Source organism: Tachypleus tridentatus, chromosome 9 (genome assembly GCF_004210375.1).
Source record: "Tachypleus tridentatus isolate NWPU-2018 chromosome 9, ASM421037v1, whole genome shotgun sequence".
In the NCBI taxonomy this organism is placed as follows: Eukaryota; Metazoa; Arthropoda; class Merostomata; order Xiphosura; family Limulidae; genus Tachypleus; species Tachypleus tridentatus.
In genome coordinates, this window is record NC_134833.1 from 78,584,052 (window position 1) to 78,609,659 (window position 25,608).

Consider the following 25,608-nt stretch of genomic DNA (forward strand, 5'->3'; position numbering starts at 1 on the left):
GGGCAATTATCTTTTTAATTTGTCATTTCCTCATCTCACTCAAGAACAGTATTTTATCTTATGAGCTATAACAATCATTACATTTTATTTGATATATTTTGGCTTACCTTTTTTAAATTTATTAACAGGCAGTTGCTTCAAATGCTTTGATGATAATCTATTCCTTTGACTTTGTCTCTGATCTTTAATGCATTTGATTATCTACAAAACAACAAAGTTTAGCTTCACAACTTCTATTTTGCAAACTTCTAATTAAAGTGAAGTTTGTTTTATTGCATTAATTGGGCAAAAACATGAGTAATATAGTGTCAATCATTGCAGAATCCTTCATTTCATTAATTTATTAAATTGACATGGATGTCCATATTGAATAAGTATGTTCATCTAGTAACTAAAATCAAGTAAAGGTCAGCTGATTCTAATAAATTAAATTTAAACAAATTTCTCTTCTGGACAAATCCTCCTGAATGAGTAAAATCATCTGGTCATTAGTTAAAAACAAAACTCACTTTTAAGAAGCTTTATTGGTGAGTGAAACTTTCATAATTCTTGGAATTATTTACCAGTAATCCTGTCTATATCAAATATTTAAATTTAAATAATTAGATGTAATCATATCAAATCATGATGAAAAACGTAGTGAACATAATCACCTACTTGTTTCACAATATCTCAAACTGACTGATGAATTACGCTTTAGTACATACTTAGAAGTGTTAAAATATTTCAAGATCCCATTAAATATTAGTAGTACTAACCATATTAATGGTAATATTTATAACAAGTTAGTGTTTTATGATAACTGGTACTACATGACAACATATATCAAACTGATTGAAAATGACAAGTTCAGAATAAGGTAACATTAATAATGTTTAATCTAACAAAAATTATGAATAATAATGTCATACTTCTTATGAGCATGAAAATGTTAATGTGTACTAGCCATTACTAGTACTATCTAAAATATTTAGATTAAGTTTGTATCAATTCCACAAGACCAACATGCAACAAGCGTTATCATATATACAGTGAGATGCTAAATACAGTATACCAGTAGACTCAACCAAATGCAGTATTTACCATACATAATGGTAAGATCAGTGTGTGCATATATATATATATAACGTTACTTACTAAACACGGATTCACTGATGTGGTTTATGACATAGTAGAAACAGATAAAACAAGTTTACCATACAAAGTGAAAAAAGAGATGGCATTTACCATATATAGCAATAAGATCAGAGATACTCATCATGCATAATAGAATGGTGTACTTATATAAATATATTATGGCAAGATTTAAAAAATGCAATTATTATACAAAAATCTTTAATAAAGCACTTAAAATGCAAAACACAGCAGAATTTTCAACAACAACAAATATGACTCCAAACATATCGGTGAATAGCAGGCTAGAGTGAGGCAATTAATGGAATTTGCTAATCAATTAACTGTAAAACTCATTAATTAATTACATTCAACTAACTGATTATTTTTAAACTAGATGTGGATAACTGAAATAATTGAAAATAGTAATGTAATAAAATATAATTCTGATTAGTTGATCACTTTACTGAGCTGTGACACTAATTTAATTAATTAAGGATTAATTGAAAAATGTTGAATTAATCAAAACCAACTAAAATAATTCATAATGGCAATATTTTGATTACTAGGATAGTTGGAATAACCACAAATAGTAACAGCTAAAAAAACTACCTTTGATTAGTTAATTATTTTACCTGACAATAATTTACATTGCTTATATTGATTAATTTTTCAGCCCTAGAGTATAATAAACAATAAACTATTACTTACCATAAATGTTAACATGAGGATAAAGCAAACACCAATTACAAGAGCAAAGGGAAGCAAGTATGTATTGAGGTTAAAGACCTGATCTGGATACAGAATTAATATGTAACTGTTGAAAATAAAATTCAAAAAGAAAAATTAAACATCTCAAGATGCACAGAATAAGTAACAAAATACTTTAACCCAAATATTCAATACTGCAGCAAAATCATATGGCATAAACTTTATTAATCTTGCATCTTTTAAATGTAAAAATACTCAATAAAATACACTGATAAAACTTTTCCACAAAACAATATTTTTTGCAAGTACAACCTTCTTATAAGTCAACGGTGTGCATTTTCAAACATTTCCATATAATTATTACAAGTTTCAGCTCAGACATCCACTTCATTTCCTTCGTAGAACTCCACGAGACATTGAAACTGAGGTAATACTGTTTATCCACTATGAAAACGTATGCCCTCCTATTCGACATACTCTACTTACAATGTAGAGATCAATTTTAGATAAGCAAATGCTCCTACCACTAATATGTTTACTTCACTATGAAGAATATTCCTTCAAGAGTGATGGTTTGCTCCTACAAGTAATCCTTGTGATTATATATCATTAAATAGAATGAAAAACAAAACTAGAGTATTTAAAATACTATCCCACATTCATATTTATATTAAACATAACTACATGTTGGATATACAAGACTGTTCCATTTAAGAGTTTTTAGTTTAGTGAGTGATCTAATATTTAATGATTAGTCTTCATAACCAACTGTTAAAAGTTAATTATTTTAAAAGTGATAAAAAATGACAAGGTTTTACTACATATCTTTGTACAAGTTGTACATTTTGTATGTAGTTAATTGTGGGACTAAGCTTTTATAATATTGTTAATGACATTTTACAGAAAGTTTAAGTTTTCTTATTATGTGTAATATTGTTGTTACTAGGTGTTTGTAATGGGCAATTTCTTAAGTGAAAGTTTCACAGTTTTTATTGTAATTACAGAAATAAAAAAGAATAATGTGTCTTTTCAAATGTTATTCTAAGGTACTTGAGCCCACCTTTGTGGACTTTGATGAAAATGAGACAATTATTTACAGCTCTGGATACAACTGTGGTAACCAACAGTCACAGCAGTAATTTTAGAGTGAGTTTCACAGCTTGTACTGTAACAACAGTGATAGAAAAGAATAATTTGCCTTGTCAATTATGTTCTAATGCAATTGAAACATATGTATGGGCTTTTGACATGAAGAATTATTTAAAGTCCCGGATATACCTGTTGTAGCCCATAAAGTCATGTAAGTGAATTTATCACCAACTGTTATATATGTAAAAATGGCTGGTATAGGTAGAGAAAGCACTGATAGAAGAGCAAACTTTCTTTGTGAATCTGACGATGACCAAAGAAGGTTGAAATGTTGTTTGCTCCTCTACTAGTGCTTTCTCTACCCATACCAGCCGTTTTTAAATATATAATTTTCTCTACAAGTGGGTTTTCTCGTCATCACGGATTATCACTAATTGTATCATGATAACAGAAGAATATAATTTGTCATGCAGATATGTTCCAAGAAAACTGAGCCAAGCTGTCTAGACTTCAGATGAAAAGGATTTAAAGCTTTATATTCAACTGTAATATTCAAAAATAATATTTTTATATATACATTTGACTTGTTGTGAATATATATTGAACAAGTGGACTGTGTGCTCTCTGTTTATTGTTTATTTTTATCAACAAGTCTCAGACACCTACTGTAAAGAATTTGGTGCATATAAAAACCTGACAACACATACATTTAAATTTTGTAACAAACATACAATGCTCATAAACCATCAGATGCATATACTCAATAGGAAAAGTTGCTAATAATATTTAGTACTTTATGTATAAATTCCCAAGTGCAGCTTGGCATCTAAACACACCCCAGACCCTACAACCAATATACACTTATTTAATTAAAATAAAAATAATCATCAAATGATGAAAAACTTTATTCATAAGAGATATTTTCCTTATATCAGTGGCTGTAGCTTACTAATGATTAAAGATATATTTTCATCATCTAATTGTGCCAAGGAGATGGTTAAATATCTATCTGCAGGATGGAATAGTTAGGTAACTTTCCACTAATCATCCTAGGAAAAATGCATTTTAAATCAGGTATCATTTTGACTATAGTAAAATATTATTTGTGACATCATCATTTAAATCTGAAATTTTTATTGTTTTAGTAGCTATTCTGTCAAAATTTACTAAAGTTAAAAACAAGTTTTTAAATTTCATAAACAGCAGGCTTAATAAAATAACTGGAAATTTTACTTAACATACAAATTAATGTGTTAAATCAGAAATAAATACATAAATTTAAAAATTTCCCTCAAGATACTTATTTTACTGTCTTAGGTAGAAGTGTTCATAGGGTATCTAACTTCAGAGAAACCACATTAAGGGCAAAATATTATTATTTATATACTTTGACAAGATTTCTAAAAACATGATTTATTCATTAAAATGTGCATCACTTTATTAGCAAATTTAGAGTTCAGATTCCACTACATAATAACTTCTACAAGAACTGCTAAATTTTACAACAATTACATTTAATAATAAGTATTCATTATAAGTGCATATCAATCTACCTAGTACTATAATAAATCATTGAAACACATTCTGACTAATTTGAATTAAGTACTGTAAATTACAGAAATGCATACTGACTAATTTGAATTTAATACTGTAAATTACAGGAATATATAAAAACTAAAATGTTACCATGTAACAAATTCCAACTAGATTTCAGTGAACAATAGCACAATCTATGTGAATATATGACAATCTCAATCTACCACAGTACTTCAGGGTGACTTTACTAAAGAAAGCCTGCCAAACAACCAAATTCAAAAGGAGGGTGTATACAGGGAATAAACAAAATGTGACAAGTTCTTAAAAGCTGAATAATAGTTTTAAAAAGGTTAATATAGAATTTGAGGAAAGTCAGATATAAAATACATAATTTTAACTATGTATGGTGTAAAGGCACTGGGATATGTAAAGTTTGGATAGAGAAAGTTATTTATATCCTATAAGAACTGTGTTAAGTATGTGATTTATCACATTATGGTAAATGACAACTCCAGCATAACTTTCGATGGAGTTGGATAAAATGTAAAGTGTGAAAGGTTAAATGCTTGAGCTTGTGTCAAAGTATATCCATTTATGATGAAGATATGTATATTATGGACTGGTAATAACAATTATGAAGTTTATACTAGTCATATTAAGTCAACAATAATCACACTGTGGAATCTTGTAGAATCACAGTACAATACAGCTGCATCAGAGGGTAGAGAATGTCTGAATAATAAAGGTAAAACTGATCAATTTAATTGTGTTATTACTTCATGTTGGCTTGAGTCAGCTTAACCACAATAGTATTGGTCAGTTTATTAATTTATGATGGAAATGTGATGCAGCATTACTATGCCACTGTTCATATTGCATCCTCAAGTTAAAGCAATGAAACCAAACACTCTTCAAATATTTATTTCCTGGAACATCATTATGGTTTTGTTAAAAAAAACCTCTTCAGACTGAGCAGCATGTTAAATATATATGCAAAAACGGCTCGTTTGGGCTGAGAAAACACTTTACATAGAAGAGCGAACAACGTTTCGACCTTCTTCGGTCATCGTCAGGTTCTTAAAAGCTGAATAATAGTTTTAAAAAGGTTAATATAGAATTTGAGGAAAGTCAGATATAAAATACATAATTTTAACTATGTATGGTGTAAAGGCACTGGGATATGTAAAGTTTGGATAGAGAAAGTTATTTATATCCTATAAGAACTGTGTTAAGTATGTGATTTATGTGATGTATGTGAACCTGACGATGACCGAAGAAGGTCGAAACGTTGTTCGCTCTTCTATGTAAAGTGTTTTCTCAGCCCAAACGAGCCGTTTTTGCATATATATTTCTCAACAAGTGGGTTTCTCGTCATCACTGAGCAGCATGTTGTTTCAACATTGTAGCAGCCATTCTGGCTTGCACAAGCTATGGAATTGAATTGCACAAACCTTGACATTTTTTAAAAAAATTATGTATCTTCTGTCTAAAAAGAATCATATGACTTAAAACTCTGTACTTTCCACATTAACGTTTTTCACACCTGACATTACAAAAAAGTTAATCCAGTGCAAAATTTTATATCTACATTCAAAATTCAATTTAAAATATAAATCATATCCATTTCAATACACTTGTGCCTGAAAATAGTGTACAGCTGATATTAGAACATTTTATAATGGTTATTTATTTAATTTTTGTAAATAAGAACTTAAAAAATGTTTTAACTTTCATTTTGATAATATCTTTAACCATCTAAGCTACAAACAATACATTTATTTTTAGTTACTGCTTCTATAGTTTATAAATTGTAGAATTACAAATAGTTTCATATTTCTCAATCCTCCAGAGGCAGCATCAACTTACTTCTATGCAATTTTACAGATAGTCATAACCAGTTGTAAACTATTTCACTATTGAAAGCAGATAAACATCCCATCTGTCATAATGGGTAGGATTTGTTTGTTTAGAATTAAGCCCAAAGCTACACAATGGGCTATCTGTGCTCTGCCCACCACGGTATCGAAACACTGTTTTTAGTGTGCAAGTCTGCAGACATACCACTGTGCCACTGGGGGGCAATGGGTAGGAACTCAACCAAACTTCCAAATAATGTAAATTAACTTGACAATTATTCCTCACAGTATATTTCTACTTTTGTAAGTTTTGAAAAAGTTGTATGATAATGCCATATTTGAAGGCTTAACAAACTGTTTTTAGCAATAGCTACCAGCTAATTAGAAGCCTGAAAAAGTTTCCATAGTTCCTATTGATATTTATCATGTTACTGATACTTAATTTTTATTACAACACTTCTATTTGGAAGTTTAAAAAAATGTGAATTTTATATAGTGTTGTTGTAATAAAAAGAAACAAAAACTGTAGTTTACCTGAATTAAAAGCTTTATTTAGTACACACAAGGTTCAAAGCACATATTGGCAATGAAAAAGTAAAATGATAGTGTTGTTGTTCCTTAAAGTATTTCACAATCAATTTCATAGATACTTAATACTATATGATAGTTATGGTGTGAACACCTTTTCTCAGCTAGTGAAGCATGGTTATAATGAATTATACATGTAATAATACATTAGAGTTTAGGGGTATAATTAATTATAATTATGCTTTAACAGCTTAAAAAAGGTGTTCACACCATAACTACCACACAATATTAAATTCTGCATGAATGTTTAGCTTCTGAAATTGATTGTAAAATGTTGTTAAGAGCCTTGAGTCTTATGCATTATCAATTTTCTTTACAATCTTAAACACTTAAATCAGATCCCCTCTAAATCTTTTTTTTATTCAAGAGAAAACAATTTGAGATTTTTCGGCCTCTCCTCATATGACATACCTTCTGTACCAGGCAGTAATCTAGTAATCCTTCTCTGGACCCTTTTCAACAATTCAATTTTTTTCTTAAGGTAAGGAGCTCAAGATTGAACACAATATTCCAAATATGGCCTAACCATTGATCTGTACAATGAAATTATAACCTCTTGATACTTTTAATTCAATATTCCTGTAGACACACCCTACAATCTTATTTACAATACCACCAGCAACAGCATATTGCTTGGGTGGCTTTAGAGACTGAGCAGTCATTACATCAAAATATTTTTCCTTCCTAACACATTTACAGTTACTGTCATCAAATTATATTTATAATTCAAATTATGATAATGTACATGCATTATCTTGCATTTATTATAACAACATTTATCTGCCCAAATCATTAAATGATCTAAATCATTTTGTAAATCAGTAGCATTCTCTTCATATCCAGCAACAATCAATGTCATCTGCAAATATAAGTAATTTATTGATCATTGTTCCATTTATATCACTGATGTAAATGAAAAAGAGCAAAGGAAGGTGGACAATCCCAAACATGTGTGAGGACTTGTGCTGACTGATTCACTCAGTATCCACAACCAGCCCACACAGTACTGACAATCCATACAAGACTAGGATGAGGGCACCCAATTAAAGAGGTGAATTTCATTCAGACATCTCACTCTGTTGTGTCATGATATACAGAGGATGGTATACCTTTTACACTGGCAAAACACCATTACTCTACTCTGAACTGAATGGTTATAGTGATCTATGTGGTATCCTAAATGGTCAACCACCCCCCTGGCTAGGAACTTGTAAGTGATAAGGTCTCCCATACCCCACTGGAAGAAATGGGGAGGTACCAGAGAGTCCAAATGGACAGCTCCACCCAAGACAGTGCATTGAGTGATCATGAAACCTTATTTTGAAAAGAGGACCATACCAATTAATTCAATCAAGGCATAACAGGGATGGGCACCTATCCCCTTCTGTTTTACTCATGAGGGAGAGATGAGAGGTCTTGGGAAGGAAAGAACAATCTGGATACAGGAAAAGATATGTTGGGTGGTACAGAGTGCAAGTGACATCTATAATGAATATATCTCACTAACACTGCCCAAAGGGCAAGAGGAGAAGAAAGTACACCTTAAATAGGTGAAACAAAGAGAATAAAGCAATATACTCAAATTGAGGTAAAGTAAGTGAATCAAGTACAACATTAATATCCCAGTTCAAAAGCATTAGATGCCTAGGCAGCCAATGTACCTGGAAAGAATTGATCAATAGGGTAAAGATAGGAGAAACAAAAAAAAGACCCTGTGGTAACAAGAAAAAAAGTGCAGAGTGTCATATGGGTCTTCCCAATATCCAGAAGACTGAAGATCCCTTTTACAAAAGCCATGAAAAAAACTCAGAAATACCAGCAACCACTGGATGAGAAACTGGAATCCTCAGGTCCAGGGCTTAGAAGAAAAAAAATTCCATTTACACTGACACACAACCATGAATGAATGAAAAGAGGTAAATGAAATGCCACCTCATGTGGGAAACTGGATCTCCTAGCCAGGGAGGGATTGGACAAAAGCCAGGCATCGAGATGAAAAATGTGAAGTATGGGATGCAGAACCAGTGACTGTGATTGATAACAGAGGTCAGGAAAAAAGGGGAGATGGATGAGAGGAAACAAACTATAACTGGAGAAAACAAGGAAAGCAAAACTGAGTGGGCCAGAAGGAAGCATTCAGAAGGACTCTGCATGGAGTGGTACCACAACGAAGTAACCAAATAGAACAATAAACATAAAGGAACATGTTTGACCAATCCAAACTAAAAGCACCTATAGCTAAGATTGAAGATGGGGAACAGACCAAAATAAAGGTAACTGGTAATTGCTAGAGGTGGCAAAGGCAATGATAAAAGGAGTACCCCCACTGACTGCAAAGCCACCAAAAAAAACAATAGGATAAAGAGACCACTCCCATCAGGTAAACCCAGTCTGATTGAGAAAGGTGATCCTCCAAAAGGTTTAAAGCACCTTGTATGTAACATACCAAATAAGTGTGATGATCATGGGCCCAAAAGAGGAGATCCAAGATGAGAAAACACAATTATCAACCAGGTGACACCTTGATGACTGATAGGAGTCACCACTGTTGAAATGTCAGAATGGATCATGACCCACTGCTCTCTGGAGACAGGAAGAAACAATGAGCCAAAAAATGCATCTGTGAACAAATGTAAATCTGGCTGTGAAGGACGAAGTAGGATGCCTGTCAAGGTATGAGCCTTGTCCAATCACCATCAGATATCATCCATTATGTAGGAAGAAAAGGCAATGGAAGAATCCAAGGGACTAAAAGGATTGCATATGAATTTGACTAAGAAGTATGAAAGAAGTAATCAAACACCACATCCCCAAAAGCAACAGAACTTCACACGCAAAAAGTGGAAGAGTATACAAGGCATTCCAAACCTAAACCTCTACAAGAAATAGCTGACAAGTATGATGGGCCAACTTCTGTTCAAAATGAGTGAGAAAAGGCCAGACGTCTAAGTAGAAGTGCAACCCCAGAACATAAAGATATGGAGTGAAGGTTTGCACAACCCCAAGTGTGAGGTGTATACATACTGATTGAGATGGGACTGATCAATGACCTGCCTCCAATCCCTGATCGTTTTGAAAACCACAAAGGGGCAGGAGGTAGGTAGATAGGTATTTAATGTTTATTGGCCCAAAGCTCCTAGGCTATTTGTGCCAAACAAGATGTAGTATACTATAATGGTACATGGAATTTAAGGTAAAAATATATAAAATTAAGACCCACCAGGAAGACTGAAGCATAAAGTTAAAACTTGCTGTCAGTCACCTCAAGTTAGCCTTTCCAGTCCTGGGTTCAGGTCAAAATAAAAATTAAAATGTGTAAAAGAAATCATGCTAAAACAGTATATAGTCTAATAAAAACCTTAGGTTAAAAAGACCAATAACTCTTAAAAATGTGAAAACATAAGTGAGGCAACCACTATCACCTATGACAGTGGTTAATATCAAAGGCAAATCTACCTTAAAAATATGTTTAAAATGGTGGTAGCATTCTTGGTTGTAACAACGGCATAATAAAATATGTGCCACACAAACCACACATTGGTGCATCAGTAGCAGATAAAAGGAAGTGGAGAGTTAAAAACTGTAATCAATGCAAAGCCTAGCCAAAACAACTACTTCCTTTCAATCTTTACAGAAACAAGATGGCCAAAGAGCAAAAGAAGACTTTATTTGGAAAAGCTTATTATTTTGTTGCTCACTCCAGGTTTCAAACAAAAGAAAAACATCTGAACTCTAGCACTGCCAAACAAGAAGTAATAGTTCAGTAGTGGTGAATAGAAAGATTCATTTGCATCATATAGTGGAGCTGTCCTATTGATGGAGAGATAACATAGGATGTTTAGCATGAGTGACACATTGGAATCTTTGATTCCAATATGGGGAAGTGCAGAAGGCCTGTGACATGCATTAAAAAAAGCTTGCACACAGAAACAGCATAACACAGGAAAGCTAATCTTAAGAGAGGAAAAAAAAACTATCTCAGAATTAATGCATTTATCTAGTTCAACCAACTGTTCAAGATGTATAATACTTCTTAAACCTTCATAAGTAAAAAACAAAAAACATCAAAATTTAATAACCCATCCATCTAATAATTATTATATTCAAGCCTTCTTTATCATTCCTCAAGGGTTCTACTTCCATCCTAACATTTTGTTTACCCTTAATGTATTTAAAGAAATCCTTACTGTTAATTTTCATTGTCATGCAACCTTGTCTCATACATTCTTTTCAATATTCTAATTCCCTTTTTCACTAGCTTTCTTGACCTTACAAGTCTCTTCTCATACCTCATTAATCTAAATTAATAAAGATTTTCTTTAATTTTTATCTCTTATATTCTTTGTGAGCCAAACTGTTTTTTTTATTTGCAGCTACCATTTTCTTTCTATAAGGAATATGTTTACCTTGAATATTTAAAAACTTATTTTCGTCCACATCTGATCACTGCCTCCAAATAATTCAGCTTCCCAATTCACAACAGATAATTCTTTGCTTATCCCTGAAACATTTGCAACCAAAATATGATTATTCCTTATATCCATATACAGCAGAACAATGGTCTCTTGCACTCAGACGTTCCCTAATTTCCACCCTCTTCATCATTTCTATAGTTGAAGTTAACAATAAATCTAAAATAGGAATCCTGAACAGTTTCCAAAAACTTTTCTCTGTCATAGTTTGACTCTAGCATTTCAAAATCTATATGCCTAAAATTAAAATCACCCATAATTACAATCTCAATGTAAAGTTTCTCACTAATTTCATCTGTATCATTTGACAGTCTGAAATAAATTTCCATTTAGAGCCTTTTCCTTTCATATCCTATACTAAAAACATTATCTTTAATATCCTCAACAGGATGTAACTCGCATTTTACATACAGCCATTCATCCCGCCCTCTTTAGTACACTACTCCATTAAATAGCCTGTAACCCTATATTTCAATGAAATTTTGGACATTAAAATTATCTATGTTTAACCACACTTCAGTTATTATATCAAAATATTCCATTCCTAACAGTGCTCTGAAGCCATCTATTTTTTATTCTTCTAGCATTACAACAGTAACAATTAAGCCCATCCTTATGACTACTTCTGTACTCATATCCTATGCAACTTTCCTCTGCCTCTATTCTTTTTTGCATGTAGTTTATCCTGACCCTTATCACTACAAAGTCCTAGTAAATATTTCCCTTACAGCTAAAGTAATAGCTGTAGCAAACAAATCAGCCCCTATCCTACTTAAATGTAAACCATCCATTCTAAAAAAAAACTCCCTTTTTTCACTGAACTGATCCAACAAGTCTAATTAACCAATCTGCTCACCCTTAGATACTAATATAAGCCTAGCATTTAGGCTTTTTACAAAGTCTTGTGCACTGAAAATATGTTGTTGTTCTTTTAGGGTATACTTTGAATTAATAATAGCATCACCTGAAATTGGAGTTAAGATTAGACAAAGTATTATACAAAATATTGAAGTGTATTGTTTAGAAACAAGACTCTTCAAAGCTGTGCAGAGATTAAAATTAGAACTACTTTTTAAATTTTTTCTTGAGAAATTATACAAAAAATTAAATACAGACTTTAAAATATATTTTGTTCAATTTTTTCAGTATAGTTTGAATTACTACTTCTACTTAAAGTTTGAAATATGATATGCAGATGTCCTCTCAAATTCTAAAGGCACTCACTGGTCCAGAGAGGATTACGTTTCTCTAATTATTATATGTTTGCATAATAGTTACTTGACAAATATATATGCAGTTACACATAATTACAATGTTATTATGCATACTTACAACACACTTAATTTGTAAAGCATTTTCCTTGAAATAAATGTAACCCTAATTCACTGAATTAACTACAGAAGAGAGGATGCAATACAGCAGTTACAGTACTTTGATTATGATGGAAGATGTTTAACAACCTGTTACTCTAATAACTTACAACCAAGCTATGCTTAAACAATAGAACAGAAAAGAAATAGATCTTTTATTACATGCTTTGGACACTAGCCCATGACTTTTTGAAGCTGAGATATAGATAATGATGTCATACCATGAAATATGAGGTTGAGGAACAGTGATTGGCTAAAACTTTATGTATTCATATTACATGGTCACATTACCACTATTTTGCACAATACTATCATGACTTTTCCTCTTTGAGGTTACTGGTTTTATATCATTCTCAGAAAAAATTCAGAAACACAAATGACTTACTTTGGAGTATGCTGAAATCAGCCCAAAATAAAACTTCACAATTTCCAAGATTTTATGTATACAATTAAATAAGTAATACTTCACTGAATATCTTTCAACTTTGAAATATATTTTTTGATGTGTGGAATAGTGACAAATTAATTTCCTGTACTTTTTAATTCAATGGTGCAGCTTGCCCTCTGTGAGGGATGCACCAATCCAAATGTGTACGAGTTACTGGGTATGTTTTACAACTTTCCATATGAATCACTGCCATAATTTTCAATGTCCAGAAAAACTTGTGATCTGTTTAAGTAAATGTTCACACAATTTTGTTGTATCTATGAACTAAAAAGTAATTTATCCTTGAGGAATTTTATATATTCTTAGCATTGACGTGTTGAAGAAGTTATGTTACTTATAATTTTTTGAAACAAAAGAAGAGTTACTAATCAATATAACAAGTTTTTAGAATCTCTGTGGTTTTAAGAATATTAATAGTGTTTTGTTTTATTAAAAGACTTCATTAAAATAAGACAAAAATACTGTTCATGTAAAAAACTTGTATTATTTTACTGCCTATTACCTGTAATTTTTGTAACATGCACATTGTATGAAATTTTCTTCATAAAAGCATTATTTTCGAGTTAAATTTTTGCAATTTACCTGATTTAAAGGGTTTAAAAACTACTCTTCAAATTATTTTCTAAATTAAAAAATTATTGTTTGATAAATGCAATATTTATATACAACCAAAAAATAAACTGAACAAACCATACAAAAATAAACACCTCACTTCTAGAATGCAACTTGTGTATATAGTAGGGATGGGAAACTGAAAAAATTTCAATTCAAGTTTTTTTTTAGGTAGTTTTTGCTCCTGAGGTAAAGAACTTGCACACAGTTCTCCATTTAAAGTATCTTTTACTGCAAGTTGGAAAGTGTGAGCAACACATTTAACAGAGAAAAAAAACACTGCCTAGTTTAATAACATCTAGTTCACATATTATTTTCATGTCTAGTAATCTTACTTTCCTCATAGTTCCACAGCTTTAACCATATTTCTAGCATTATCAATAGTGACAGAACACACTTGATTTATAGGTATGTTGTGTTTCAATAACACATTTATAATTATTTCTTTGATATTTTCACCCAAATGAGCTGAAAAGTTTGTAACAGCTAACATTCTTATTTGAAGAGAGTCTCCGTTAATTAATTGGGCATTAATGGATAATACAGATCTACAGATCTATCCAGATGAGATGGGATGTCAATTTTTAGTGAAAAAGTTGTTTTGCAGCTCTTCACTTATTTACTTCACAATTTCTGTAGCTTTTTCATCAACTAAAGTCAAAATTTTCTTCCAATCCATTGTTGTGTTAAGCTCCTTTTTAACTGGATCAATTATTTTACATAAACCATTGTCCTCTACTGCAAACAAAGTTCTCCCATTTAGGGTCACCAACTTAATCATAGTTATTAAATGTTTTTATGTCCATTGAAATATTTATTGTTGCATAAAATAACTTGTGAATGGTTTTTGTGTGCTTGGTGTCACTGTAGTAGTCTTCTTATCTCACAGGAGTGATCTTTTCATCATTGGAGCTTTACCTCTTCAAACGCGATTTTCAAATTCTGCTTTATAGTGTTTCTCCAGATGTTTTGCTATATTATTAGCACAAGGATGCTTCAAAACCTTAATGCAACCAGTTACATTGTAAGTAGCATTTGCATATTGGTGAAAACCAGCAATTATGAAATATTAATACATTTTGTTAGTTTTGTAACACCCCATATTTGAAAAGGGTAGAAAACTGTAAAAAAAAAAATAGCAACCCGACAAAATATACAAAGGAATGGTCTTCCTCAATACAATATAGATGAACTAAATAATGTTCACTATTTCTCTCTAGCTTTTTCTACAGCAGTTGAGCTCTGAAGGGACAATATATATAGCCTGGTACACAGCTATTGACAGTCCAGTCAAATATTGGTGGAGCTTAGTGACATCAAGTGTGCCTCTTAGTTAGGACCAGTTGGCTCACTCCACAAAATTTCCCTTGATACATTACAGACTAGTTTGCATCATATTATACCGTAAAAATTTTACAGAGGAAAATATTTTAATTATCAGTCATTTTCTAAGAAGAAAAAAAAAAAAGTCAACATTTAACTAATTGTCCTGTGTATGGACGTTTCAATAATAAGAAAAGAACAAGTAAAAATGGAGCTTTACTACTTTTGATTTTCTAAAGAAAAAAACAAAAATGTAATGGATTCATTTATGTAGACGTAAGAACCATATCAACACCAGCGATGCTCTCAACATTTCACAAAGAATGATTATGCTGATGATATGAAGTCACATCTTTTGGGGATCTCAAGTCAAAGAAATAAAAGAAGACTGAAGAAAGATAAAGTGCCATCCCTATTTTTATACAAATTCATGCTGGTGTTAAGTTTAAACATGTTTATTTGTTGAATGGAAAAACAACTTCATGAAAATTTTATCTAACGAATCAATGTAATGGTATATGTTTTAACTAGCCACCTTTGTATTTCTTACATCTAATTGACTTTTTCAGAAATAAGATATTGACAAAGCTTTCCTGAATTCTGTAAATAAAGTAATAATGAAAGTACTGAGTAAATACACTGTTCCTGTTATGGAATAGAGTTGACAGAGAATCTCTCTCATGATATGTGACAAATGTGATACATATGGTATCACATGAATATATAAAAAGTGCTCAAAAATGTGCAGTACTGTTTCTTGTTACTGTTAAATTATGTGATCATTATTTATATAAAATAATTTTAATTTTCATTTGTCTGTATTGGTTACCTTATTTTTTTATACTCTATAAGGTACTTAGTAACTTCATCCATGTTTAACCTCCACGTAATTTTATCTTAAAATTACATATATGTAGGTATGCACATATATAAACAGTACTTGTGTGTTTTTTACCCCTTCAATTTTACTCTAAAAGTGGTTCATCTGAACTAATTTATATCACAATAACAAAGAGATATATATCATTAAAAAGAATCCTATATTACACTTAAGTGTCAAAAGTGTTGTTTATCATCTACTGTACCCAGCAGGATTGCAGCCAAATTTGTCAGAGATCACACTCTCCAAACATGCTATTTAGCATCCGAGTGCTACATCCAAACTTCATCTGAGTTGGATCTGAGATTAATATCTGAAAAAACATGTTTGATATAATTATATATCTCCTCAAATCCATAGAATAGGTAATTATTTGTAATGTACTAAAAATTCATAATCCCATCAATAGGTTACAGAGAAATATATTGCATTTAAAGCTGCATCTGGGTTTTAATAATGCTCATTATTAGGACATTTTTCTTTTTTTCTCCAGATAATGTTTCATCATCTTCTTTAGATGTTATAAGAACTATTCACATCAATAACAGGTCAATTAATTCAAGATACCAAAGACAGCAAATAAGAACAATCTAAAATGACACTGCTGAATCAGAAACTTGTACCAGATTCAGAGCTACCAGAAGTTCATCCAAACAAAAGTAAATGAGTATTCATTCATGAGGAAACATAACAGCCATTCTTCCACTTCTAATTAGCAAGCTTCCTTTAAGACTCTTCAATCCTGTTGACATCAAAGGAAGCTGATTTTAAGCTAATAAAGTCAAATTCTAATTATATACTGACCTATGTGTTGGAAATGTAAGCAATTGGTCATTTTCTCAACAAGGTCATTTTTATAATCTCCAAAAATGTTCAAAGGTGTTGTTTCCTTCTTGATTTTGTTCTGTGTTGCTACATCTAGAAATACAGCCATCAGTCACCTTTCAGGTAGCAGCAGCCTCATTATGGAACTAAGAGCTTATAACAATGGAAGCCAAACAGATTTTTGTAAGAAAACCATTTCCTTAAGAGATTTAATATGATAAGGCACATTAATAGGGATGGTTAATGAAATCAACAAGAGTGTAGAAAAAAATGGAGATGGATAATATAATAGGTAATCAAACACAAATGACAGGCCTGGTCTGACCCATGGATTTGTCAGGGGAATAACACATACAGCAAGTGATCCTGTACCAATGAAAGATTAGATATTCAAAAGTTTCCAGTGAAAAACTGAAACACAACTAATATTTTTTTTTATCAATTCAAGTTCAAATTTCAGTTTTTTATATCATTTCAATTTGAGTTTGAATTTCAAGTTTTTAAAATTTTTTGATTTGATTTTTTTCCTGATTTTGGTTCATGAAAAAGTATCAGTTTTATCAGTTTATCAATTTCAATTTGATTCAGTTTCCCATTCCTGGTATATAGTTCTAATGTAATTATTGTGTCTATATATTACATATGGAAGTTCATTGGAAAAAATACAAGCATTCTGAAACATCAAATTTCAGCTAAAATATTGATATGCAATCTTATAACAAAATGCATGTGTCACAATCATTTTAATTAGAATTACAGAAATGAAATCGGGAATATAAAACACTTTCCATATATCACTACAGCCATAAACTTTTTTCATGTACCAATACTGTATTTAAAGTTTTTAGAAGCAGAAACGTTTTATAAAATAGGAAGATTATACACTTACTTTTTATCAAACAAAAAATGATTTTTGATGTCATTACCATCTCGTTCCCCAATCAAAACAGCTGGAATGGTAATTTCAGATACTGAAAAAATTAAAAGAAAGTTTTATTTAATCTAAAGAAACACAACAGTCTTAATAATGAAAATTTTAATACTCTTCACATTTGATAAACTTGTAAGCAAAAGCAAAATGAATAAAATAAACTAATATCCAACAAATTCTATTGAAAATGAAACTTCTTATAAAAATTATAATTTTTCAAGTAGTCAAATACCAGAACTTCAAACAAAAAGCTTAAAGATAAAAATATGAATTGCAACTAGTATATAATTACTTGTTATTTAATTACAGAGGTATAGGTGTGAATCATTTTTAAAAAATTTCTAGATTGTTTTCAAACATGTTCAAAACTCTTAAATATAATATTTCAGAAATTCTTTGCAATAAATATATTTTAGTTAAACATATCCAATTGAGTAACCCATGTCACAACAATATGAGTACAGTTAGTCTGATATCAATAAAGTTTCACAGCAATATTTCTTGTTGGGTTCCATAAAATGCTTTAAATTGTATTTTTTGATAAAATTTTAAAAACTGTCATTATATTTTATAACAAAATCATTAATTCAAGTTGCAACTGCTCAAAAAGTGCATGATTCATGGCTGTGTTGTATACGTAGTATGTTAATATACTAGAAATGGAAATACACCTCATTCCTGTGCTGGATTTACAAATTTTTAAGTTTGTGAAAAATTCTTTCAATCAAGAGAAATCTGCCCAATTGAAGGTTATCAAATAATAGAATGATTTGGTTTGCACAAAAATAATACTATTTACAGGTACTGACAGTTTTTACCCACATCATTATTTACAATGCCAATATAAACATATTACCAAATAAGTAATGTAACTAGTAAAATGAGTTTAAACAAGGTTCTACATTTTCAGTTGTTAAAATTATATATACACACACACTTTTTTTCTGTATTTCACCTTACAAATGAAAACTAAAAAAAAACTGGTATAGAGTATACCATTATTAACATTTATCACTGCTGTTATAAATCTTACTTGCAAAAAGTACTTTCTTTACCCTGAATACATAGCTTAACCAGACCAAACTCCAAATAAAATGGTGATCAGTTTTTACATCATTAGATACAATACTACAAAATTTTCATTTCTACTGATGTATCACTTAGACTTGGATCTAACAACTATACAAATAGCCTAAAATTGAAATTAATTTCAATGAAACTAAATTGGTTGTCATAGTGGTATTATTTTGAAGGTGAACTACTTTTTTTCATTGCAAACTTAACCAGAAATCTAGATTTTATTGCACAAAATACTCAAATGCACATGACTTTTTGTTAGGTGAATCTTGGTTTCATTCGAGGTTCAGCATAACGTATAATGATAATTAATTAAGTGTACTGGTATTTAGAATCAAACTCTCTCTTATTTTCCAGTGGTTTGGGATCTCACGTACATATGTAAAGCAGATTTTGAACCCACATGGCAAATCTTATCTGACCAGTTTTTTGTACATAATAACTGCAAAAAACTTCTCCTATAACAGCTTTGCTCTATGCTCAAACATAATATTCTGTCATGATAACTGGAGATATCCTTTACCTCCTAAAATTCTCAATATTTTGAGCAACAAAGCCATCCAACTTTTAATGTCAAGAATTATAAAGTATTTACAATAATATACATCTCTTTCTGCACTTCCACCTACAGTGTTTAAAGCCTTAAATGCTATAGCTATTGAGCAATTTATTTCCAGTGGATAGCATTACTTCTTATCACTTGAATCTTTGGTGTTGGTGAATTCAACATGACATTTCCATCTTTTTTTTATTCAGTGCAGAGTATTGTCTGAGATTATTTGAACACTCAATGAGAAACTACTACAAGAACACTTTTGTAAAGCATCACTGAGTTAACACATTTTCTCTTCATCATTGTGTTTCACCACTGTTCTCACCTTCAACGAAAGTAGTTTTTCTAAGTTTTCTTCTAGATGCTTAAAACTTTAGTAACAATTGATATATATACAAATAAGAGAAACACTACAGTTGAAATGCTGTGTTGATGGCCCAGAATTCTTCTAAAGCTTAAGAATCATCTCTTCCTCCTTCATATTTGCTTGTGTGAATAAATTATAAATTGTTCTTGCAGCTAATAATTGTTCAACTAATTTACCAAAGTAGTAATAATTTTAAACACATTTGATTCCCTGGTTTTCTTGGCTATGCAACTGAATTTGAAAAGCTTATTTGATTACAACATAGTCACAAGGTGAGACTTAATTGCATTTTTACCAAGCCTTATGCAACTAGAAATCTATTGATGCGCTCTGGAAAAAAAACAACACCTAATAAGAACTCACCATCTTATGTTTCAGTACAAATAAATCAAATAATTTTATTCCAGTTATTTGTGAAAAAAAAAAGAAAGCAAGTGCCCTTTGTTCTTTCTCCAAAACATATAGTTTAATCTTAAAGTAAATTATAACAACAGAGGTATCAAGTATTCATTTTACACTTTGTTTCCAAGTTCATTATATACTTTTGACATAGATGAAGGAATGTTAATTTTGAAAGATCAATCTCCAATGAAGAACTCACCATCTTATGTTTCAGTACAAATAAATCAAATAATTTTATTCCAGTTATTTGTGAAAAAAAAAAGAAAGCAAGTGCCCTTTGTTCTTTCTCCAAAACATATAGTTTAATCTTAAAGTAAATTATAACAACAGAGGTATCAAGTATTCATTTTACACTTTGTTTCCAAGTTCATTATATACTTTTGACATAGATGAAGGAATGTTAATTTTGAAAGATCAATCTCCAATGAAGAACTTCCATTGTGCCTAAACATTAATAAGAACAGTTGTAGTTGGTTTATAAATAACAAAAGCACTTTAATAATGTTATCAGAGGAGTATTAAATCGAGAACTACAACTCAAGCTATCTGTATTCTTGTTGCTATATTCATTCTTGTTTCTTTTGGGAAAGCCATCTTTAATAAAATTACACTGTGTAATCTTATTCAGATTTTTAAATGGTCACTGATGAACTACAGTTTAGAAACTCCTAGCAATATGCAATCTTTTTCCAGTAATTAACTTTTCTTATTCTGATTTTCAACAATCTTGTTTGGAATAACTCTTTACATGGTATTAATTGTATCACTGACCAGTTACCCAGTTACATAATCTGTGGTTCTGAAAATTTAAATACTGTTGGTGCTAGTTCATTTACAATTTCAAAGAATACTGGCTGACCCAAAGATGCTTTCTTATGTTAAATATCACAACAACATGTCTTTTACATCTCCAATATACTTTCTGGTAAGTCTTCAAGAAAAAGTTGAGAAATTAACAATGGCAGAATCCACTGATAAATTTTTTATCCCCAAGAAAGATTTTTGACTTTCTGGTAACACAGTGAAAGCAACTGTACCTATAATCAGTGATGTCAAGAAACCCACTTGTTGAGAAATTTATATGCCAAAACGGCTCGTTTGGGTTGAGAAAATATTTTACATAGAAGAACGAACAACGTTTCGACCTTCTTCAGTCATCGTTAGGTTCACAAAGAAAGAGGTAACTGACCGGAAGCTGACCACATGTTTGAAAGGGGTTGTGTAACTGAGTGTCGGAATGTAGAGGGCGGTGTTAGATGTTTGAATATATAACTTTATTTATTTTATTATATTAATATAGGTATAAAGGCATTCCTTTATATTGGTTTATTTTGGGTTTAAGTTGTTGTATAAGTAAGGTTTCTTTAATTTTGCATTTGTTTATGTTTGTTTCTTTATTTAGTATTTGAGTGTTTTCTATGGTTATGTTGCGTTTATTTGACTTGCAGTGTTCGAAAACGTGTGAAGGTGACTTTTTATGTTCTTTGAATCTGGTTTCCATTTTTCTACTTGTTTCTCCAACATAGAAGTCATGGCAGTTATCACATTGTATTTTGTAAATAATGTTGGTGTGGTGTTTGTCAGTGTAGTTTTTACATAGTATAGACCTCAGTTTTGTGCCTGGTTTTTGAATAAATTTGGTGTTAACTGGAATGTCATATTTTGTTACTAATTTTTGCCAAATGTTGGTTATTTGTTTGCTGATGTCAGGAATATATGGTATACAGCAGTATATGGTTTCATGATTTTTTGATTCGTAAGATATATTTACTTTAGTTGGTTGATTTTGCTTTCTGTCTAGGTGTGAGTGTATAATATTTTCTACGGTTTGTGGAGGAAACTTATTGATGTTGATGAAGTATTGTTTTATTTTGTCTAATTCATCGTTAATTTTATCTGTTGAGCATAGTTTTATGGCTGTGTTTATTTGGTTTCTTAGTATGTTGAGTTTTTGTTTTGTTTCATGTGCTGAGTCCCAAGGAATGTATAGTCCAGTATGGGTGATTTTTCGGTGGATTTCTGTTTTGAATTGTGTGTCGGTTCTTGTAATTTTGAGGTTAAGAAATGATATTTGATTGCTTTCTTCCTGTTCACATGTGAAGTTAATGTTAGGATGTATAGAGTTAATGTGATTGAAAAAATTAAGTTTGTGTTCTGTAGATTTGAATCCCGCAACCGTGTCATCTACATATCTGTACCAGTACAGTGGTGGATGTAATGCTGTGCTAATTGCTTGTGTTTCAACTTGTATCATAAAAATATTGGCTAGAACTGGTGATACTGGGTTGCCAATGCTTAGGCCATTTGTTTGTATATACTTTTGGTTGTTGAACATGAAGTTTGTCTTTATCGTGGTGAATTCTATTAGGGTTGGTAACTGGTTACTGGGAATTTCTATGGTTGGGTTAGGGTCTCGGAGTTCTAAGGCTATCTTGCAGGCTTCAGTGGTTGGAACTTCTGTAAAGAGGGATATAACATCGAAATTGGTCATTAAGGCTTTATGATTAAGTTGATGTAGATGAGACTTGAAATTAAAAGAGTCTTTGATGAATCAGCTGGCTGATGTTACATATTTGGAGAATGCCCATGCTATGTATTTACCAAGATTGTAATTAAACGATTCATATGTGGACATTATTGGTCGTAATGGACAATCTGGTTTATGAGGTTTGGGGATGCCGTATATTTGTGGTGTGCGTGAGTCGGTTTTACATAGGTAGGAATAAAGTGTTTGTGAAATTGTGTTGGCTTTTTTCATTTGTAGTAGTAATTTGTTCAGTTGCGTCTCGTGTGTCTTTGTTGGATTTGTGTGTATTGGTTTAAATTTGTTCGTGTCTGATAGAATGTTATTCATTTTTTGGATGTATTCATTCGTGTTCATTATGACTATAGCGTTACCTTTATCTGCTTTTAAAATTGTTATGTTTTTGTCTTGTTTTAGGTTTTTAATGGAATTAATGTCTCTTTTGTAAGGTTGTTTTTTAGTTTTCTGTTTTGTGAAATTATGTTGATGGTTTTGTGAGAAAATTCTTTGAAAAAATCGTTTAAGATATTGTTTTTAGGTGTTTCTGGAAAATATAAATTTGTAATTTTACCTGGGAAGTTTGGCTGTTGGATGTCAATAAAATTATCTAAGTTGTCTTCTTTCTGTTGGTTGTTTTTGGTTGTTTTCTTGTTGTTGTTCTCTGTAGAAAGTATTGTTGTTCGCTCTTCTATGTAAAATATTTTCTCAACCCAAACGAGCCGTTTTTGCATATAAATTTCTCAACTGTACCGATATTAATTTACATTACATTCATTTATACAGTGCAAATAATTGGTTATACATTTTCACCTACAAACAGCTTCTGAAAGTTTTACTGTCCTATTTAATATCTTTCCCCAGATGTTGATTGTCCAGTGATTCCTAATATGTTGAACAGTAGTTTAGGATATCAACTGATACAACACAGTCTGTAATTATCACTTTCTAGTTGAGCTTGCCTCTAAGGTACCTTTACAATTAATAAAATTTGTCAAACTTTTGCATCTCATTGCTGGTTTTCAGCATAACATTAACTTCATTTGAAAAAAAAGAAAATGCTTTCTTAAATTTAGTTACAATAATCAAATAAGATATTTGCAAAATATCAAAAATAGTTTTCCTTAAAATGCTCACTGTAGCATCCTAGGTAATCTTTATTTAGTTTTGCTACTTAGATGCATCTTCAAATATTTTTTACCAGCCTCCATTGTCTGTCCTCAAGTACATTCAATGTCAATATGCTTTACACTCTCTTATTAGCAATGAAGATAAAAGTTTCAAACATTAACATCTGAAGCACAATCTTCAATATACAAGAAATAACAGCTTTTGTTTTCAAAGAAAAAACCTTTTACTTTTAGTTTCTTTGTACTGTTTTTAGAAACTGCCTCTGCCACTTTTTACTTGATAATGTTCTTTCCCTTGATGTACCATTACATTCACACCTATAATGACAACGATTATTGCTCTCACAACTACCTTTTGCTTTGTAGTTTACAAGAAATATGAGGCATAGTATCATGATCTTCTGATGTTCCCATTGTGTTATTATTTGTTTTCTAAAATCTAATGCAGGAAATAGCAGAGGAAAAAAAAAACAATGGATTTTTGTTCAGAAAACAAAACATGTATGGTTAAATTAAGGGAAAATAAGATGAATAACTACTTAATGAAAAAGTTAACAACAATTTATTTTCATGGAATGGAAGCCCTAATCCACAACTAGTGTTCAAACATATTTTTAGTATATTTGAAAATTTCTGGGTATTACATTCTCCAGATTTATCATCAATCTGAGCCTGATTAACTTGCAAATACAGACTTAAATAAAATCACATGTACATTTGTAAAGTCCCAAATAGTTTTCAACAACATAAAATGATATTTCTTTTCTTTACAACACAAACAACATACCTTCATAGTTTCAGTAGTGGTTTTAAGAGGTATTACTCAAGAGGATTAAGTAAAGCCATTTCTAGATCTCACATAAAACTGTTAATCTTATATATAAAAAAATGATAAAGAAAGAAATCAGTATAAAAGTAAAAGAAATTGGATAGTTATTAAGAGAAAGCACAGTATGAAGTTGTCAAATCAAGCAATTAGTCTACTCATTCATTGTTTGAGAATCTTTCTTGATATTTATCCAGAGCTAATAAATACCAGAAATATGTTTATATAATTCTTATCACAGCACTTTAAGAGCAATGAATTAAATGTAATTGTTATGCATTCACTCCTGATGATTTGTTAGTTGATTTTAACCCTGCAAGTACATTAACAAGCTACATTTAGTACTAGATGCCTTTTTTTTTTCCATACCCATTAAGAAGCACTAACACTTGATACATGCTTCATGTCAACCACAGAAAATTGCATGTTATTTGTTATAAAGAAATGCAATGTTATTAACACATCATAAGAAAATACATGCATGCAAAATTTATGTACATCCAAAAGAGTGCAAGAGAACCTGATTGAGAAGATAAAGAAGAATGAAGAGCAGAAAGAAGAAGCAGATTCTGGTAGGACCCACCCAAGGAGAGTTGACCTCTTGAGCTGAAGGGCTGTAAACTATTGATTCCTTTATTGTAAATTATAGCAGCATCATAACCTGCACTTTCAGCTACCAGAACCTGGAGAGAGAGATCCTTTTTTAAACAAAGTGGAATGAAATTTAAACACAATACTGGTTTTTGTTTCAAATGAATTTCAAATAAAAATTACACCATACATGACAACTTCTATAAACATTACCATATCATTTTATGAATATGTTATGTGATTAAATGTAGTATTATTCAAATAAAAATTATGGTATACAATATTTTTTGAATAGGGTGCAACAAAAAGGCTTTAAACATTTTGCATACACTGTGAAATAGCTAGTACTTCTGTGTCAGACCATTAATATGTTTATACACATAAAAG

The 25,608-nt window shown here is 30.9% G+C and overlaps 1 protein-coding gene across 5 annotated transcripts in view; it reads right to left on the minus strand.

Moving 5' to 3' along the window:
- Window positions 1-25,608, minus strand: part of LOC143225561 (E3 ubiquitin-protein ligase RNF13-like) — a 64,058-nt gene that overhangs the window by 13,341 nt on the left and 25,109 nt on the right. For 3 of the 5 annotated variants that reach the window (XR_013013924.1, XM_076455245.1, XM_076455246.1), the window contains exons 5-8: window positions 25,151-25,313; window positions 17,713-17,794; window positions 1,825-1,930; window positions 108-201 (exon numbers count right to left, since the gene is read on the minus strand). Coding sequence is in view for 4 of the 5 variants with exons in the window: in XM_076455245.1 (XP_076311360.1) it covers window positions 108-201; window positions 1,825-1,930; window positions 17,713-17,794; window positions 25,151-25,313 (445 nt within the window). In the remaining variant the exon portion in view is untranslated. The remainder of the gene's footprint in view (window positions 1-107; window positions 202-1,824; window positions 1,931-17,712; window positions 17,795-25,150; window positions 25,314-25,608) is intronic. The other 2 variants (XM_076455248.1, XM_076455247.1) reach the window with 1 other exon arrangement.